Below are 20,808 nucleotides of genomic sequence, written 5' to 3'. Positions count from 1 at the left end.
GTGGAAAATTTGAGTGTCCTGTGTGTGTGTGTGTGTGTGTGTGTGTGTGTGTGTTGCTTTATCTTCGTCACTCTCCATAAGGAGAAACGTTACCCCTTAGACCTCAGTCCAGAGCCTCTCACCTAGCCAAATCAGTACTCATACCTTGCACTGACGAGGGCCAACATCCCGAAACACTGTGTCTGCAGATTGAGATTCTGATTTGGCTTTTATCCTAAGTCATATCGCATGACTCGTTAAAGGGCTGATTGTGACTTGTAGGATTGCTGCTTCCAATAGGTGGCGCTATAGAGTACAAGTTCCCTTATTCTCTGAAGAGGCAATTTTGATTGTTACTTTATCTTAAAACTTTGAGTGATGAGAACATATGCAGTTACATGCATGGCCATTTGTTTATCAATTATCTAATGAATGTCGCAACCAGCGATTATAATCGGGACTCTTCTGACAGGTGAGCGTCTCTCTTTACAGGGGTTGTCCACTTTTTTGATCTTGATGAGTAAGCTTGGAATTCTAAGGGCCTAGTCTCTTAATTTGGCGTCACTGGTGAACCTGTTATGTGACTTTGGGAAAGAAAAAAAACTTCTACAGGGTAAAGTGGAATACTGTATATAACAAAAGATAAGAAAAAGAGTGAGAGTGCAGAATACTGGGGTTTTCTGGGACTCTAAAATGTAGCAATCACTCTAAAGTTTGACAAAGGAATAAATGTTACACTTAATTCCACGTCTCTTGTTGTCTATGACCAGACAAGAAGTGATTAAAGCCTTCCATCTGCCACCTGCCTGCTGAGGACGTGTATTAGCAACATAGATCATCTTGATGGGATTTTATCACTCCTGGTCCTGTTCATCAATACATGACCCCTTCTGACTGGCCTCAGCTATTGCGCCATTGTAGAAAGCGCGTTGACTCTGGGTTAGCACTGTTGCTTACCATTGCTGAGGTCCTGGGTTCAAATCCCACCAAGGACAACATCTGCAAGGAGTTTGTATGTTCTCCCTGTGTTTGTGTGGGTTTCCTCCCACACTCCAAAGACATACTGATAGGGAATCTAGATTGTGAACCCCAATGGGGACAGTGCTGATTTATGTCTGTAAAGCACTGCGGGAAACAATGGCACTATATGAGTAAATTAAATAGGTGCACCCCTGCTTGCTAAGACAAGTTAATGACTGTGCCAGTCAGGAGACTGCTGATCGAGATGTCATCACATCCAGAGTTTGATTCAAGTAACAAGTAACCTTATTTTATAACTATGCCTATTCTCTGTTTAATTTTTGTGAAAGACCCCTTTAATATTTGTACTGCAGTTGTTGTCAGTACATTTTACTGACTCTGACTCCACAGCCTTATTTTATACCACGTGTGGCCTCTTGTGCAGACGTCTGATGGAACCCGAGGTATACATATTCTGTCCTCATCAGCTAATGTACAGTTGGTCTCCTAATTTTTCTAAGCCTCCTTTGCAATGCTGCATTACCTCCACCGTCTGCAGAGATTTCATGGCTTTGAGTAGTACAGTGTTTAGGATTAAAGTAAATGCTGAGTCATTAGAAGATACATCAAAGCTCCTTAAAGCAGAAGTCATAAGGCCACGGCTTGTTCTCCTACAACCTTCCGATCACTAAGTTTATGGGACGCTCAGTACTAATGTTCATATAAACAGACACACCTTTTGCATGTGTTTTAGCCTAAGGATGCTTTCACATTGCGTTCAGACACCCGTTTGTTGGCCCCCGTCGGGGCTAGCGTCCGAACTCCCTGCAAAATGGGGTTCGGACGTATGTGCCGACGGAGCCATAGACTATAATGGTGCCGGTAGAGCCAACGTGCCCTCTGTCGTCCATTGTTTTTGGGTGTGTATGCCTACTGGAGACTGACACCAGTAAGGTCTGCATTTCTGTTTTAAACTAGACAACCTTGTTTTAAAGGGAATCTGTCAGCAGGTTTTTGCTATGTAATCTGACAGCAGCATAATATAGGGGCTGAAGCCCTGATTCCAGCGATGTTTCACGTAGTTTACTGGGTGCAGCAGTTGTGATAAAATCACAGTATTCTCTGCTGCAGATCCAGCAGAGCTTTGTATACGGAGCTCTGTATAACGCCGCCCACATCACTGATTGGCTGCTTTCTGTGTACACTGCATATTGACAGTTGCTAATCAGTGGTGGGGGCGTGGTTGGACTAAGAGGCACGAGACACCTAGTCCTGTGGTGATAATCTCTTGCTGATAAAACACTGATTGTATTGAAACCACAAAACACAGCCTGGTAAGTTACATATCGCTGAAATCAGGGTCTCAACTTTTACATCATGGTGCTCTCAGATTATACAGCGAAAACCTGCTAACAGATTCAATATAGATATTGTATAACAGACAGGACTGGGGGAATCTGGAAAGATTTCCTTGATAGCCTTGTTTGATGGTACATTATATTCCTTCCTGTCGCCTGCAGAACTTGAGCTTCACACTATTTTCTGTAATTCTAGTTTGTTCAGTGTACTGATCTCACGTAGGACACACCCTGTGCTAAACGTGTGTTTTTGCTAAATATGCCATTTGCTTCATTCCTGCTGGTGAAGGTGGGGAAGCAGCCGCTCCGGTCTCACATTCAGGTATTCTTGTGTGATTACTCAGCATAAAAGGGGCAAATAAGGGGCAGAATTGGGCAGCAGAAAGGAAGTAACTTTATAACTTTGATTGTGGCAGTGTGCACTTCTGTTCGGGTTCTCCTTGTAATTGCTTTTTTGCAATAATTTTTTTTGTCTTTTATGTCTTGGGAATGTTTGATCCTAAAGTGATAATTTTTCTCTTTTCATATGAGTTATGTAAATTTAAAGAGCATATGTCAAAAGACAATTCATTTTATTTTAGGACATCTATAAGATCATTAATGCATGTTTATAAGGTCTAAATGTCTAACGGGTCAAATGTTTTTTATGCTGTGTTCGCACTTCTGTGTGACTGTCCAGGTACGAGCAGCGATTCACGTACCGGCTTGCAGGTCTCCTTACCTCTGAACTTCACTGCCTCATGGATATATTTAAGCCTGGCAAGTTCAAGTTGGGAGACCAACAGACGGTCCGTGCTCGGAACGTGACATTCGCGTGTGCGAGTGCCGCCTTGGGCTGCCAGTATGCTGCTTGTATGTGTGCAATGGTGACATTCGAAAGTGCAGCAAAATAGAATTAATTTTACTTTTTAGTAGCCAGCACTAGTTTAAAGAAGAAGAAAAAAAGTCTTGGACTCAATTTGCACTTGCATTTTTTTTTTTATATTTTCACTAAAGAGAAACTGGGGAGGGATGTGGAGGGGTGGGCTCAAGTATCATAATAGTAATTGCTCATTATTAGTTGGGACTGAACACTGACTTCTATAATGAGTTGCAAAACTTAATTAAGCTTTGGCCATAACTGGCCAATCATTATATTATAGCCAAAATATGACAGTCAAGCCTGTAGTTTAGTAAAACAAAGTGCTTGTTGTAATCCTCAGAATGCAGATCAGCACGCAAATGTGTGTTAGATGTATACAAAATAGAAATGAACCACGCGTTCATGTGTGTGCGTTGAGAGGAATAGTTGTTGGCAAAAAGAGCTTTTTATGGGTGACCTTAAAGTGGAAGAGTTTGTACCTCCTACCACCTAGAGTGCAAGTGGACCGTCATGTAGACTTTAACTCCGTTCCCCTTGTTCATTAATCCAGTTTATACACCAAATATGTAGATTTGTTACTATGGAAGTGATCTCAATGAGAGTAATGAGGAGAGGAGAAATTCCTGAACTTTATCGGAGTGCAATAGGTGACTGGGAGACTTAAAGGGGACGCTTCAGTTCTTCAAAAAATGGCAGATTGTTAATAACATCCTGCTCCCATTAATATAGGAAGGACACTGAATTATATATTGTAATTCATCTGCCAAAATGCCTTTTTAATGTATACCAGGTAAAATACACGGCAGTAAAACCTTTTTGCGTCCAAAGTGATTTCTTTTTTTTTTTTTTTAAAGGTCACGTAATTTAGCCAACAGACACTGGTAACATAGAAACAATTGGTTCTAGGCGTGTGTGTCTCTTACATACAGTTCTTTCTCTTGATGGGTGAAATGTAGATTATGTAAGCCAGAACGTGACGATACATGTTAGCAGAAGTTGGGAGAGCCGGGAAGGTATTTTAGATAGTAGTAAATTTTAGAAACTCATTTTAAGAAGTCTTTAGCCCTTGCTGGGTACGGCTGTAATCAGGGCGTAAAATTGACAGTTCCTTTGTGGAGGAAGAGCTATAATGGGACATACTGGGTAATTAGTGTCCAGCGCCTGTTTTTTGCTTGGCTTGCATCTAAATGGTTTGGCAGATCAACAATGATGATCCTTCCTCTGGTAAATCTGTATTTGTGTGGGTGGGTAGTGTTTTTTTTTTTTTATTTTGTTATGCAAACTTTTGTCAGCTCATTTTTCCACCCACTTGTTTGTGCTGCTGTGGATTTGGGAGACTGACTACAAGTTGGATGAAATGCTATTTGGGTGCTTGCGTAGGTGTGACGGATGTCTAAGATAGAAGAGATGTTTAAAGCAGGGCTTTGGAGTCGGTGTCCATTTTGGTGGAATCTGAGTCTGTATAAAATGGACTGACTCCAACGCCTAAAATATATATAATTGGGTACAATAGTTCAATGCAGTTTGTGGGGAACATTTTTTTCATAAGAATTTGGGAAAGTTATGAAATGTCCTATAAATGTCTGTCCTATTCCTGATCTAAAGGTCTAGACTTTTAGCTGAGATGAATCTGTGCTAGAGTAAATTTATCACTTAAACATGAGCCATGTATGGGGGAGTTGTGGAGTTTGTGTCATGGAAATTGAGGAGTCTGTGGTTTGGCTTACCAACTACACAGCCCTGATGTAAAGGATTATTCCTAAAATTTACATTTATCACCCAACTACAGGCTAGGTATTAACTTCCTGATGGGTGGAGGACCAACCACTGGGACCCCTCTCCGATCTTGAGAACGGAGCTGTCAGATGCCCCAGCAGAGTAGAACGGTTGAGCAGTGAATGATTTCCACTCATTGTCTATGGGACTGTAGAATGCTGTACTCTGTAATATCCCATAATCTCGTACACAATGACTGACTGGCTGCCGCTCCATCCACGTGAGCATTTCTGAGCCCCTTTCTAAGGATCACTGGAGATCTGCTGGCTAGATGGTGAATTTAAATGTTAAGAATAACCCTTTAAAGAGAGTACTTGTACAGCTGTCTCCCGAGACTCCTGACAAATGGTTGATTTTTGCCTGGAAAAAATGCAGCTGACTACTGACATTACATTGAGCCATTCAAATGAGTGACAGCCCATCTAATACTACTACTGCTAAAGCAAATGGTCCTGCTTGGATGCAGCTGTCACTCAGAGGGAAGGTCCTAAGCATGGGACCACCCTATATAATGTCTATGTATCATATTATGGCAAATAAACAGGAGGTGACCTGATTGGGACAACACCTTTAACTGGCTCTGGTACACTGTTGGTAATTTCTGTCTCTTTATACTGCATTACAGTTTGTGAATAGATGTCTGTTACTTTACATAAATATATTATATATAAATGTAACTGTTCAGGATTTTCATATATTATGCATTGTTTTTCTAGGTGTGAAGCTAATCTAAAGGAAACCTTCTTAGAAGAAGACTTTGCACACTGGTAAGTTACTTATTACATTATCACAGTTCATTTTAAGTTGTATTTGTATGGAGTTTGGTATTGGGTGATTTAATCTAACACTATTATCAAAGGGGTTCTCTACCTTTTGATGACCCCTACTTGTAAGGCTATGTTCACACATCATGTTTTGTTTCTGCAGCTAAACCTGATCTCTTGCCAGGAGGTTGTTTAGGATTTTTTTATTTTTTATTTTTTTGGGCATTTTTTTTCAGCGTCTTTTTCACTTTTTTTGTCTGTTATGCGTATACATAAAGTTCAGTGAAATAAAAATCCCATTCTGATTTAGGCACAAAAAAAAGCTTAAGAATCGATGAAAACTTGATGCCTGCATTTTTGGTGCGTTTTTTTTTTCTTCACCACCCATTACTTCTGATGGGTGATAAAATGCTGAAAGTGACATGCTCTATTTTGCAAAAAGAAAAACCATGCAAAGCACAAAATCCTGAACAAAAAAACCCATGATGTGTGCATGAGCTTTCTGGAACATCATGGACTTTGCTGGTGCTGAAAATTTGCATAAAAAAAGCATCAAAAGCTGAAAAAAACAGTGTGAACATAACCTTAGAAGTCTCCATTGATTCCTCAGCTTGCAATCCTAGTGTTTAACTGGCTGTTACCTATGCGGAAACCTGTCAACAGGGTCCGTTTACATCATGGCAGCATAACCTGCAGGCTAGAGGACCACATATGGCCGTAATGCCCTTCCGTGCAGCCTACAAGTATTTGATCACAAACATGGTGTCTGGTCACATTGTAATTTCCATGTCCTGAAGGCGACCAGTGGTGCTCAGCACCCTAGCAGCGGGTAGTTATGAATGGTGCACTGTGGGTATTTCTGGGGCAGCTATATTTTGGCAGAATGGGCGAGTCCTGACTACTATAGCCCAAAAAGAAGATGAGGTGAAGAAATGGAGTGGCCATGTATAACTGTTCCTATAGTTGGTGTATTTTATGAGCGAAGGGAAACGCTTGATTGTTTCAACGTCTGGCATATGCCACAATGTACCCGAGCTGCACCCATGATGATATCTCTAACTTCACGGTAGGTGTGAGCACTAAAAAAAAATGCCTATTGGATATGTATCATACTTTCAATTCACTGTGTATGTAACTGAAGTAATACTGTGGCTCTTAAATTTGGTTCAATCTCCCAATGTGGCTCTTGGATCCAACAAGGTTGTCCACCCCTGATTTGCACGAACCGACCACGCTGCACTGAATGACCGACGCTTGGTAAATCTTTGCTGATTGACAGTGGTTTACAAGCCTGTTTACACAGGCAGACATGCTAAACGATGCACGCTGAATGATCTGTAATAGATTGTTCAGTGCGATCAGCAGATCTTTCTCCTTGGCGGCACGAGTCCTGTTTACACGACCATGTGCTGCCGAGTGATTTTTTTTAAGCAAGTTTGAAAATAATTTCACTCAATGAAAGAAGTTTGTACGATCAATGGCTGATCAACACTGCAAAATTATTGCAAAATAAGTGCTGCTAGATATGGTTGTCCATGATGATCGTGCATGTATAAATGCACCTAAAGTGTTCAAACTCCCTGCAATGACACCACATTGGAAATTCAAGAGGTTGTCCCAGAAAGTTTAGTAACACAGTATAATTGCCTTCCCACTGCTCCTCTTCTAGCAATGCCCAGATGCCGTGCCAGTCTCTGCACTTCCTTTTTGAGCCTGCTGGGCGTGTGACCACTGCAGACAATCAGACTTCTGCAGCAAGTTATTGGTTGGACTTGCCACATTTCTACATGGCCATAACAGAAAGTGTCTATATTTTCCCTGAAAATTCCTGGCTGACTGCTGCCTTTTCCCTCAAATCAGCTGTGTGCCAAGCAGGGCTGTGGAGTTGGAGTCAGTATAAAATGGACAAACGCCGACTCCTAAAATATATAATAAATGGGGTTCAGTAGTACAATGCAGGATGTGCTGTAAATGGTTTTTATAAGAATTTGTGAAAGTTGAGATGTCCTATAAATGTCTGTTCTGTTCCTGATCTGAGGACCTGGGCTTTTAGTTGAGATGAATCTGGGCTGCACTTAATGTACACGCTCAGTAGTGAGGTTGTGCTGTGGAGTTGGAGTCAGGGAAATTGAGGAGTCGGTGGTTTGGCTTACCGACTCCACAGCCCTGGTACCAAGGGTACTGGGAACAGGCCACACACAAGATGTCTGACCTAGTATTCAAAATGTATAGTAACGTGCCAGTCCACCCAATTCTTTCTCCTTGCTAGGTATGAAAGAGGTGCCATTTCAGATTGGGTGGTGTGGTGGGAGAGGGGAGGGCAAACTATTGCGCCTCAAAATGGAAATGTTATCAATAATATTTAGTTTATAGCAGATTCTGAGTTTATTTCGTCTTGTAGGTAACTGCAGCCGCCAACAATGGCACACTCTACGCAGATCTGCAAAGATGAACTGGAGGAGTTGAGGGAAGCATTTGCTAGAGTTGGTGAGTAGTCGGAGTCCCGGTTATCTGTTATTCTTGCGTTTGAAGTGTTCTGTTTTTCAGTGCAGCCTTTGTTGTCTTACCACTCGTGTGAATTAGAAACGCTCTTCACATCTGATAACATTCCTGAATGGAACGATCTGTTACACTGAGAGCCAAGGCCTGAAGAAGGCATGGTGCTATGTAACCTCCTAGGCTACCCATCTCTATTCGCCTTGTCTAATCTTCGCTGCTCTTCTCGGCTAACTACTTACTCCACCTAAAACTACTAACGCAATGTAGAATATCACATGTTCCTCCAACAACTTGCACTGGATAAACTGATGCTTTCACGGGTTCGAATTTGGATGGTTTTAGGAAAATTGATCCTAAACCTTTAATAATGAGGAGTCCAATCTCCATATTATGAAACGGAAGAGCTACTAACTGGTCCACTGCTCGTTTCGCTGGTTTTACTGTTCTTCACCAGTTTAACCCCCTATTAGTGTTGTATGTATAAACATTTGTACAGTAGACATATAGACTACTGTATGTAGAAGTGCTTTTTGACTGTTTGCGTGTGTATGCTCTACTTAAAGTTCAAAGGACTCAAAGCAAATGAAACTGAAAAGTGATCAGCTGCACTTTGTTGTGTTATGGCAACTAGGCTCTCGCTGATGACATTGCTCTGCTGGGATCTTTAAAGGAGTTTTCTCACAAACGAAAGTTCATTTTAATCAATAGATCTTGGAATAATAACTTTCACAATTGGATGCGTTTTAAATAAAATGTTCCTGTGCTGAGATAATCTTATAAATGTGTCCCTGTGTAATGGCTGTGTCTGACCGTGTATGGAACATGGTCTGATCATACCACAGCTCCTGGGCAGGGGAGGAAGCAAAAGAGTATACAGACATTACAGCAGGGGATCCCAGATGATTCTTTTTGTGAGGTAAAACATTTCCCTGCCTGTTTTTAAACAATGTTTTACTTCAAAGAAAGAATCAGCTGTGATCCCCTGCTGTAATATCTGTAAACTCTTTTGCTCCCCACACTGCCCAGGAGCTGTGGTATGATCAGACCATGTTCCTGTATGATCAGACACAGCCATTACACAGTACACAGCAGGGGCACATTTATAAGATTATCTTAGCACAGGAACATTTTATTTAATACACATCCAATTGTGCAAGTTATTATTCCAAAATCTGTTGATTAAAATGTACTTTTGTTCCTGGGAAAACCCCTTTGAGGCAGCAAACTTTAGGAAAGTTAGACTTGGTGTCTTTTTGCCTTGTGCCCACTTCTATCCCTGATTAAAGCTTGGTTATTCTTGGCTTTCATCCCTGTGTTCCTAGTTCAAGGTGCTTTCGGCTGCTGACCTCCGATCCAAACCTTTTGGCTATAAATTTCTGTTGACTGCTTCCTAGTACTGATGCAATCTGACCAGGTTGACATCTGACTTTGAACCCATCTATGTTTTTCATTACTCCTTTGGAGTACAATGCAACAAAAAACATAAATTAATGAGGGGTACTAGGGTGAATCCCTTAAATGCCATTCCAAAGGTTAGCCTGTGCCAGCTCAATTTTGTTATAGAAGGTCCACTAGTAGTTTCTGTAATGACATGTGTTTAAAAATACACAGGATACAATTAAGATCTTACATAGGTACAGGGCTGTGGAGCCTGAGTCGGCATAAAACGGACCGACTCAAACTCCTAAAATATGTAATAAATTGGGTACAGTAGTTCAATGCAGTTTGTGGGGAATATTTTTTTCATAATTTTGGAAAGTTATGAAATGTCCTATTCCTGATCTAAGGGTCGAGACTTTTAGCTGAGATGAATCTGTGCTACAGTAAATTTATCATTTAAACATGAGCCATGTATGTCTGAGTCGGTGTCATGGAAATTGAGGAGTCAGTCGGAGGTTTGGCTTACCGACTCCACAGCCCTTCATAGGTGGGCAACTAATAAACCTGGGTTCACATATATCTGTTCCATCAGGCTCCGTTTTTTTGAAAACGTATATATGTGTAAACCAGCTCGCCCTTATCGAAACTTCCGAGGATCTTCGGCCCAATGTGGCCAAAGTGTAATCAGCAATAAAGGCTATTCATGATTAAGAACTTGGTTTAGTCTGAAATGTGTAGGAAAGATCCCATGGTACTTAAATGTACCAGGATTGTAATTTTTTTTATGTTTTGGAATGAAGTTTTTAATCAATAAAACTGTTAAGAGTATCCTTTTATCGTTGATCCTTTTTTTTTTTGAGCCTGATGCTACTCAACCGTATCACAACGGATTCAAAAACACGTGTGACAGTCACTGGTGACGTGCTGGAGGGGAGATATGTTTCCCTGAGGCTGTTTGCCTCAGTGAACTGAAACCATTAAGTTTCCTCCAGCATGTTATTTGTTGAGAGGGGTTAAGCCCATAGTAAAAGGGAGTGTTTTTTGTGAATTGTCATTGTGAAGGGTGGGAGGCCATTCACCATATCTCCGCCTCAAGGTGTGGTTTGGGGGAGTTCAACTACTGAGGCATTCAGAGGTCAGTGTCTGGAAGAAGCATACTCCAGAGAGGAGCTTGTGTGGGTTCTGTGCTAATCTGACCATGGAACATGGTGATCAGGCTACTGGGCTGGTGCCCAAATTCTGTCTGGTGCAACAATGGATGCGCTGGACAGACTGGAAGGATTCCTTCATAAACAATGAGATTCGGTTCCTCATTCAGGTTTTTTCCAGGGTTTCAGTTAACCACCGAATCAGAATGGAAACAACAAGGAGACTCCACACTTATGGGCAGTAGGTCTAAGAAAAATGTTCACTCTATGGGTTGAGGATTCACAGTCCATACTGGTTATGCAATATTTTTAAATGTCTTAATGGTGGCATTGTTACCCTAAACTTCTTACCGTATATGGAAAATCTCACTTTTAATTTCCCTTTGAGACATAACAGTTGGTAGCTTTATTGCCTTTTTATACTTTTTTATATGACCATAATTTCTATTTTGAGCAAGTTTCGGCAGATCTGTCGTTTTCGAGTGAGTCACTCGGTAACAATTCTGTAATTTCCTGTGTATAAAGTCAATGAACTATCATACTGTTGCTTATGCATAGGAAATACATTTGCTGCACAAACATTATTTAGGCTGCCTCCATTGTCCTCAGACAAAGTAATAGGGTGTAATGAGAGACGAACACAACATAAATGAAAACACATGCAAGTCGTTTCTTGGTCTGTGGCATAGCAGGAACTGACTCAAGAAGGAATGAGGAACAGTGCGTATCTGGCGTATCGTGGCACCCGAATCTACTTGGAGTTTCTTCTTGGCAGAACACTAATTTAATAGTTCTAGCAGAACTCTGGCTAATGTTCACTGTGATCCATCAATTTTTTTTTCCTTTTGCAGAAATTGAAATTTTTTGTATTGATCACTAACATTTTAAATTTCTGGACTCCTAAGGTTCTTGCCCATCTCCTTTTTTTTTTTTTTTTTTTTTTTTTTTTTTTTAAAACCACCACCACCTTTTGTGGTGGACCTATTTTTTCTTCTTTTTTTAATAGAAGGGCCCCAGGACGGTGAGCTGATCACCCCAACAGATATAATGTTATGATTGTAAGTGTGTAGTTATTCCTGCATAGCCACTTGAGTGATGAAAGTTGTGTAATACTTAGATTTTCCTCAATAGGTTGTCCATGTAGTCTACCATTATTGTCCTGGGTCCTCCAGACCAAGAGATCTGAAGTCATGAACCACTTCTTGCTGGATAAACCAGGCAAAATGTTTAAGCATACCCGAGCTAAATTCTTGAATGACTGAAAACTTAGCACATTTTGAAACTAATTTTTTGTCTTTTCTTGGCAATATTAATTGAGGAAACTATAATTTATGAAACAAATATTAGTGTCTACTTCCCACATCTACCCTCGGGCAAACTGAAGTCTGTGGTTCCCGCTTTTCAAGGGTCAGGAGGGTCACTCTGTTTTGTAATGATACCTGACCGATGGAGATTTTCAGTGATCGTCCAAGCGCTTCTGTTCAGTTCCTGCCATCTGGATCAGCGCTAAAACGATCTGTTCGCAATCCACAAAATGGCACAATGCCTTTGAGAAACGGGAGTGTTCCAAGAATGACTGAAGGAAACGACTCGCAGCTGCAGAAATAATACTTCTGATCGATGTGACAACTTCTAGAATTTAATAGATTGAAAAGGTATGTGTCATCAGAAAGTGAGCTATTTAATTCAGTTTTTTTTTCCCCATAGCAGTCATTATTAAAAATCTAAAATAGAAATCTTGCAATTTTTACATTGAGTACTGGAGCTTTTTTTAAAATCTAACTTCCTGTTTCAGTAAATCCACATGGAAATTAGCAGCAATAAACGGACCCCACCCCTATCTTTTGTATTGATGCATCTAATGAGCGTGTGCAAAAGTCATAGTGAAGGGAGGGGGCGCAGGGACAGCTGTGACATCACCTATTGTGATTGGTGGATCTGCTGTTATCAGCTGTGTTTAGAGGTGCTGCCTTTGTCAATATGGAGCGTGCTGAAAATTTTCTGAAAAAACAGACTGGTGTTACCCAGTTAAATCAAGACCAGCGTTTTTAATGAGTGGGCGTGCTAGAGTCAAAGGTTCTTGATTTAAGACGCGCTTCTGACGTGTGCCTCCCCACAAATCCTACTCCAGTCTGGAATGCTGCCGAGCTGTGGTTGCCATGCCCCCGTCCCAACTTTACCAACTTTGGCTTGAGAACTCCAATTTTGTGTCCAGATCGGACAAAGTCCAGGGCTGAGGAGTCGGAGCCCATTTTGGTGGTAGTCGGTATAAAATGGACCGACTCAGACTCCTAAAATATATAATAAATTGAGTACAGTAGTTCAATGCAGTTTTTGGCGAGTATTTTCTCATAAGAATTTGGGAAAGTTATGAAATGTCCTATTCCTGATCTTAGGGTCTAGAGTTTTAGCTGAGATGAATCTGTGCTGCAGTAAATGTATCACTTAAACATGAGCCATATATGAGGGAGTTGTGGAGTCTGAGTCGGTGTCGTGGAAATTGAGGAGTCTGAGTCCGAGGTTTGGCTTACCGACTCCACAGCCCTGCAAAAGTCACCAAAACTTTAGCACATACGCGAGTTGTGCCAAAATCGTGCAACTTTTCAAAGCTTATTATGCCAGAATTCTGGTGTTTAAAAGCTCAAGCCCCAGTAGTCCAAAATGTCCTTAGTAAGCGTGTGAAAATTGCAAAAATACTATTTATTTATTTATTTATTTTTTTAGGAATGTAAGATTGAAAAAATATTGCTCTTTTTCTTTTTTTAGAATACATGAAACATATATTCCCTTTTCTATATTTTACTACACTTTTTTTTTTTTTTCGCTGCTGATTAGCAGATTATATTGCCAGATTCAGAACAGCATCTACCAAAAGTAAAAAATATTCCATATTGATGGAAAGTGACAGGTTCTCTTCACATCGATGTGTTGTCTGTGCGCTTCAAATGAGAATCGCTCCAAAGCAAGAGGCGCTCTTTGTAACCACTTCTCAATTTAGCCCAAAAAAAATAGGATTCTGGACAAAGGACCTTGTCTATTAAGTAAGAATTCCCAAATTCTGCATATATGAATGTGTTCGCTAATAGACTGCAGACAACCTGTTCACCATGTGCTAGCTGATGATCGTTGGCAATTCTGTAATGTAAAGGACGTGTTCTATGGGGGATTATTGCCTTTTATAATATTATAGTTCCTCTTGCATTGAGACCAGGGAGAACATAAATGTTTAATGTCAAGTGTTCACGGCAGGATGAACATCCAGATCTTTAATGAGAACATTACCTAAGCGAAATAACAATTTGTAGGACTGGTGACTCCTTCCCTGGAAACTCCATTACTGGACTTTGGTGATAATATTCCTTTACATAATGTATCCCGCACATTGCTGAATCAGGCGCTGGAGGAACATCTTTTTCTGGACTTTTTCCTCACATCCTGTTTTCAGGCTATTTCGAGTGCATATTTTCAGGAAGCCAAGTCATGGCGCAGTTTTCCTCTTATACCACCTGTAATGGTGCCCTTCTGCCCAATCTGACTTTTAACCCTTTTGTGTTCTAAATGAGCGTTCAGTGCAATGCCAAGCATTTCGAAATTGTGAGAATGACCCGGGGTGGTTCGCCCCCCCCTCCCCCCTAAATGAAAAAAGAAAATATTTTTCCAGACAAGGAACATGTGTTTGCATTCAGGAAGGTACATGAGTAACCCAATATAAACCCTCCGGGGTCTCGGGCAGTATTTAGTTACTGAGTATTAGAGTTTAGTATAAACAAACTTTCTTGGTTCTTTTTACAGGCTTCAGATGGAGTTTAGTCTAGAATTATTATTAATAGTCTGTGTGTATTTTTCAGGAATAAAGACAAAAATGGGGGTGGGGTGGAAAAGCGCAGTGCTTGTGTGAACCTGTATGGAAGTGGAATATACGTGCAGATACAGTGGTCTGCTCACCTGAGTGGGCTGTGCAGACCGCACAACCCAGGTTAAACAGCTACTGGGACTGCCACGATGGCTTCAGTGTCTCCTCTGGATTAGCAGATGGAGCTTCCAATCGTGATTCCGGGTGGGGTCACATGGGTGATGACATCATCGCAGGTCCTACAGGTCCTGCAGCTGAAATTGTATCCAGTTCTCTGCAGCCTCCAGCCACAACTCCCAAAGGAAAAGTGAACAGTGTGCAAATTGAAGTGGTCAGTGGGGCGCTGGAAACTGGATAAGGCGCTGGAAAAGGATAAAACAAACCTCTTTATTGAAGTTCTAATGCCCCCAACGCATTTCTGCAGCGGTCTGCTGCCTTCATCAGGTGGAGTTATGGGAAAATGGCAGAAACAGGCCCTTTTATACATAAAGCAAAGGAACTCAATGGGAGGTGCCAAGGGAGAATTTGGTACTTAACCCCATTTCAGTTTGCACACGATTTTTCAGGAATAGGCACAATGTTGAAGACTTTACGAGCAAACAGCCCCCTCACGTTGCAAATTTGAAATTTTTCCCACCTTTCATTCACCTTATGTTGAAAGCATCCCAAAAATGTAGGTGTCAGGAGCAATTTTTGCACATTAGGGTATATTCGCAGTGTACATTTACCATCTATGTAGGTCACACATCCAAAGCTTATCCATATAGTTGCAGAATGAGCTGGCTAAGAATCTGTCAGTGAGTTCATTCTGACAGTTCTTCTACGGATTTCATCTGAGAAAATCGGCCCAATAACTCTAATCACACTGCTTCATCCAAGTGCATTCTTATTTTTTTTTATTCTCTTCACCTTTAGACCATTTAATCCAAGAAAAAGATCGGACATGTGCGCGGCCCCGTAGAATATCATGAGTATGAGTGCTATCCGTCAAAACCACGGATAGTTCCTGTCTGATTTAAAATGGTCCTCTGCACGAGCCCTAAAAAGCCCAAAATTCCAACGTTTTTAAGGAAGCCCAATAGCAAATTTTGTTTGTTCAAAAGAGATTTAAAGTTTACTTTTCCTCCTGGGAATGGGCTGATTTGCAAGCACCTAAATACAACCATCACCACATAAACCTGTGCCGTCAGCAGATGGGCAGTACCAGTCATGTAACGGCATTATGCGCTGTCAATTTTAAGTCTCCACTTTGACTGTGTAACTTTGTCTTGGCGCTTGTGCACACGACTCATTTTTTCGTATGAGTACTATCCATGGTTTTACCAAATGCTACTTGTTCCTATGATTTATTGGGCAGTGCACAAGTGTGTGTTTTTATTTTTTTTATTTATATCCTCCATTGACTGGGTGGTCCACAGAAAATATCAGAGACCAGTCCAATTTTGATCGGAGTGTCGGACCAAAATTTGCAATGCAAGTCTATGGGTCCGTGAAAAAAATCGTGACGTTGGGATGGGTTTTCAGAATGGACTAATCAAGAACAAATGCATCACGCTGCGAAACTCACAGGCTAGTCTGGCTGACGTTGATATCCTTAAAGGGTTATTTCCATCTCAAAGATCCTGTCCCAATATCTAGTATGTATAATAATATTAGCAAATACCTCCAATTAGAAATGCAGTATAGTTTTTCTGATTCGCTGTGTCTTTCCTCATGTACAGGCATTGCAGGACCTTGGGTATTCATGGTTTACGACCACTAGCAACTAACTGTTATTATATATGTGGTCGTAACCATCGATACTTGAGGTCCTGCATTGCCTGAACATGAGGAAAGACCTAGCGAATCAGAAGAACTACTACATTTCTAGTGAAGGTATTTGCTGCTAATTAATACAATTAATAATAATCATTATTAATATTCCACTTTAATGCAAGATTGTGATTCATAGTCTTTATTTTTTTTGTACATTATCATAATCTTCTCATCCCCTTTGCTTGTTCCGGCTGTAGATTTGGATAGCAATGGATACATATCAGATTATGAGCTCCACGATCTATTTAAAGAAGCCAACCTTCCTCTTCCTGGATACAAGGTGCGAGAGATCGTCCAGAAGCTGATGAACGAGGGAGATAAGAATAAAGATGGGAAGATCGTCTTTGAAGAGTTTGTTTTTGTGAGTATGACGGATTACATGCCTTGTATTCTTTGTCGCCTGCTGTCCTTCCTTCTGTTTTTAAAGATTTGTCAGAAAACAGAGCATTGTGTTTGACCAGATAAATGGCCGGAAAATGCAGCGTAAGAGGAAGGAGAACTCTGCCGTTATCCCTACAGTGTTTGGTTGTCTGTGCCGCTGACCTACAGTCATGATCCACCACAGCTGTCTAAAAATAAAAAATAAAATCAAATGTATGCCAAATTTCTAGACATTTTTAGCTACATTTTGATTTAAAGGGACTGTCTGCACAGAATGACTGTTTGAACCAAATACAGGCGCTTGGTGCATCATGGCGTAGCTAAACATTGAAGTGCACCTTTCCACCTCCTTGGTTTAAATCTATCTCCACCTATTCTCTGAAGCCAGAGCTGTCAATCAAAGAAGGGGAAGGTGTACTTAAATGTTTGACCCAATCATGGTGCACAGAGTGCCTGTTTTGAACAGTCAACTTGTGCTGACAATTCCTTTAATTTAATGCAAATTTTATTGCATTGTAAGACACGCAACCCTTTTTACTAAAGCCACATTCATTTAGTAGAAGTCATGTCCCCTAGTTGAATGCGCCCTAAAAGGTTTGTATAAGGTTGATTTTAAAAAGTAAACTTTTTTTTTTTTTTGTGTATGAACTTTAATTGCTTGCAGATCGATGGTAGTCGAGTTGAGACCCCCACTAATCACTCAGTAGGCTACCCTTCACATCCCCTGAACAGCGCGTGCTACAAATCCTATGCTTTCTAATGACTCCGTACCCCACTCTGTGGGCGCTCTTAGGCAGGAACTGTGTACTCCTGTTCGATGGTATGTATTGAGCAATTGGAGTCTCGAAACCCGGACCACCACTAATCTACAGGCAATTAAAGTGAAAATAATAAAGCTTTATGATGTGGCCATTTTTCCTCTAGGTATCCCCAATAGTATATCTTTCTCTGACTTCTTAGCGACACTCCCTATTTTTCTCATCCCTTTTAAATATTGACGAGCATTGCAGAAGGTGTCCAATTTATCTTTTCTTTTTCCCTTTTTACTGTTAGCTCCCTAACTGGTGTAAGCTGCTTAGCGAATGTTGACCCAAGTGTGTTGCCTAAGCTGATGTGGTGTCTGGGAATGTTTACCATTGTTCTGAGAGGAGTCGTCCACTTATATGTTGTGGTTACCGTTGACATGTGTTGGCATCCTGAACTCCGGTAATCTTCTAGTACATTCTGGAGTTTATTTTCTGGGTTAGTAAACCTTGCAGAAGATCTGTATCATGGCCAAGTGTTTGGGTTTGAGCTGGGAAATGTTCTTACAATTCTTTAAACTCTTTTTATTCACACAATGCCAAAAGCCAAATGATGCATTCATAGAAATAAAGTAGACCCCCATAAACTCTTGCCATCCTCCTTGGATCAGTGATATAAAAATCAAATATTTTTCCTGCTTGCTTAATATGTTGCTTAATCAATTTAAGTATGGTAATAAGCTCTAACGGGAGAACCCAAAGATGATGACTTGGCTGTATGGAGGTCACATACCTTCATGCAGGGTAAAAACTAATGGTGTTGGATCACACAAAATTTGCACTCAAATGAGTTGCTCATATTGTTTTTACCTCCAAAAGGAATCAATACCCTCAATCCCATTGCAGCTTTCCTGGTTCCCACTTGTCTCTGCTTTTTGGTCCGGTCTCGATATGCACAAAAATGTCCACTCAGCCAATCACTGTTCCCAATGTGGCCTGATTGGCTGAGCTGGCATTTTGGGGTGATGAGATGGGAGCGGGAAGCAGAGGCTAGCGGACTCCCGTATACATTCAATGGATTTGTATCGACTATTATTCATCAGTCGAGTGATGGTTTGTTGGTGGCACAAAATACATCATGGACTACATTGCCCATTATTGTGTTTTTTTTTCTGCCGATGATGCAGTCAGTGCTTATCATTGGCAGTAAAAATCCAAAGTGCTCGATCTGTGTTGAGAAAAATGACAAATTTACTTCTAGTCGGCTGTTGGTCGAAACAAATAATCATCGGTCTTGGTCGAAATCGACCATTTTATTTAGCTTTCAATTAATACACATGAGCTACATGAATATCCAAACTGGAGCCACAGGGTATTAGTGAGGGTGAGAATCAATTCTTTTATTAGTCTTAGCCCAGATAAAAAATATTTTTAATCCTTTTGGACAACCTCTTTAAGGTTTTATTCAAAAGTTAATGCCTCTACTGTTTTTTCTTTTTTCCTCTTGTGCATTATTTTTGTTTTTCCTCATCGTGGTGGTCATAATTCAGCTTTTGCAAATTATTGATGGTCTCACATTTCGTGTATTGTTGTCTTTAAAGTTTTTTCTTTTTTTCTTACAGCTTAATTTTTCTTTATTTCCACTGGATTAGTTCTTGTGTTCCTCACCTGTTGACTTTCTAGTTCTGGGTTTCTTTGTACGTTATTTTTGACTCCTGTGTGGTCATCACATCACCTTGTGTTATTTTGCACACTGGTCACTTCTGAGGGTGCGTCTAGCAGATTTGTTGCAGAAACTTGGGCAACTGTTTGATTCACTAACAAGAAAAATTCAGCTGAAACAACCCAAATCAAAGGATATTCAATCAGAACTTTCTGGTACAAATCTGCTGCATGTGAACGTACCCCTACTGTTGCACATTCTGTGTCTCTACCATTGAGTGACATGTAGGTGTAGCTGCAGTTTTAAATAATTATTTTTCACTTAACCTTCTTAAACTCATATTATGTATCTGTCTGATTTGCAGATAGAGCCAGATAAATGATTCATTTTATACCTCTTGTGCCAAACCCAAAAAAGTACAGCCTAGTCTATGGAAAGCTTTCTACACAACTGTCTTCAATCTTAAGCTATGTTCAGTGTCTTTTGCGTTTTTGGATCATGAACGTCCTAATTTTTGGAGTGTTTCCATCAGTTTCTGCTCCAAAAGGTCCTAAAAAAAACAAAAAACAAAACAAAAAAAACAGAAAATACAACTTTGAACAAACCCTTTATAAAGGTTCTAGTGATCCTGAACTATTATGTTTAAAATGCTATTTAAAAAAAGACATTTCAAACCAGATACGAAAGTAGGTAGCCCATGTGCTTGGAAATATATTACGGACGATCACGTTTTTGATTTTTCTTTCCCAGTTGATGCTGTAGAGCAGGATTTTGAGTTGATTGATCCATTGGGGAAAATAAGTATTTGATACACTGCTGATTTTGCAAGTTTTCCCACCTACAAAGAATGGAAAGATCTGTAATTTCTATTGAAGAAACCATCTAAAAAAATCAAGAAAATCATTGTATGATTTTTAAATAATTAAACTGCATTTTATTGCATGAAATAAGTATTTGATCACCTACCAACCAGCAAGAATTCTGTCTCTCACAGACCTGTTAGTTTGTCTTTAAGAAGCCCTCCTACTCTGCACTCATTGCGTGTATTAACTGCATCTGTTTAAACTCTTTACCTGTATAAAAGACACCTGTCCACACAATCACACTCAAATCTCTCCACCATGGCCAAGACCAAAGGGCTGTCTAAGGACACCAGGGACAAAATTGTAGACCTGCACAAGGCTGGGATGGGCTACAGGACAATAGGCAAGCAGCTTTGTGAGAAGGCAACAACTGTTGGCACAATTAGAAAATGGAAGAAACCCTAGGTGACTTGTCAATCTTCTTTGGTCTGGAGCTCCATGCAAGATCTCGCCTCGTGAGATGAGGAGGATTCTGAGAGAGGTCAGGAATCTGCTCAGAACTACTTGGGAGGATCTGGTCAATGACCTGAAGAGAGCTGGGACCACAGTCTCAAACATTACTGTTAGTAACACACTATGCTGTCATGGATTAAAAGCCTACAGGGCACACCAGTTCCCCTGCTCACGCCAGCACATGTCCAGGCCCGTTTGAAGTTTGCCAGTGACCTTCTGGATGATCCAGAGGAGGCATGGGAGAAGGTCATGTGGTCAGATGAGACCAATATAGAACTTTTTGGCATCAACTTCACTCGCCGGGTTTGGAG

The 20,808-nt window shown here is 40.6% G+C and overlaps 1 protein-coding gene across 5 annotated transcripts in view; it reads left to right on the top strand.

Moving 5' to 3' along the window:
• The window catches only part of LOC141154849 (plastin-3), an 88,074-nt gene that overhangs the window by 37,139 nt on the left and 30,127 nt on the right, over positions 1-20,808 (top strand). For 3 of the 5 annotated variants that reach the window (XM_073641351.1, XM_073641347.1, XM_073641350.1), the window contains exons 2-4: positions 5,652-5,702; positions 8,101-8,186; positions 16,592-16,755. In XM_073641351.1, the coding sequence (XP_073497452.1) occupies positions 8,120-8,186; positions 16,592-16,755 (231 nt within the window). In that variant the 5' untranslated portion in view covers positions 5,652-5,702; positions 8,101-8,119. Of the gene's footprint in view, positions 1-2,517; positions 2,620-4,209; positions 4,303-5,651; positions 5,703-8,100; positions 8,187-16,591; positions 16,756-20,808 lie in introns of those variants that run through there. The other 2 variants (XM_073641348.1, XM_073641349.1) reach the window with 2 other exon arrangements.

Source organism: Phyllobates terribilis, unplaced genomic scaffold (genome assembly GCF_046119375.1).
Source record: "Phyllobates terribilis strain yellow unplaced genomic scaffold, ASM4611937v1 Scaffold_7__3_contigs__length_470593459, whole genome shotgun sequence".
NCBI lineage: Eukaryota > Metazoa > Chordata > Amphibia > Anura > Dendrobatidae > Phyllobates > Phyllobates terribilis.
This window is presented reverse-complemented; position numbering and strand designations above follow the sequence as displayed.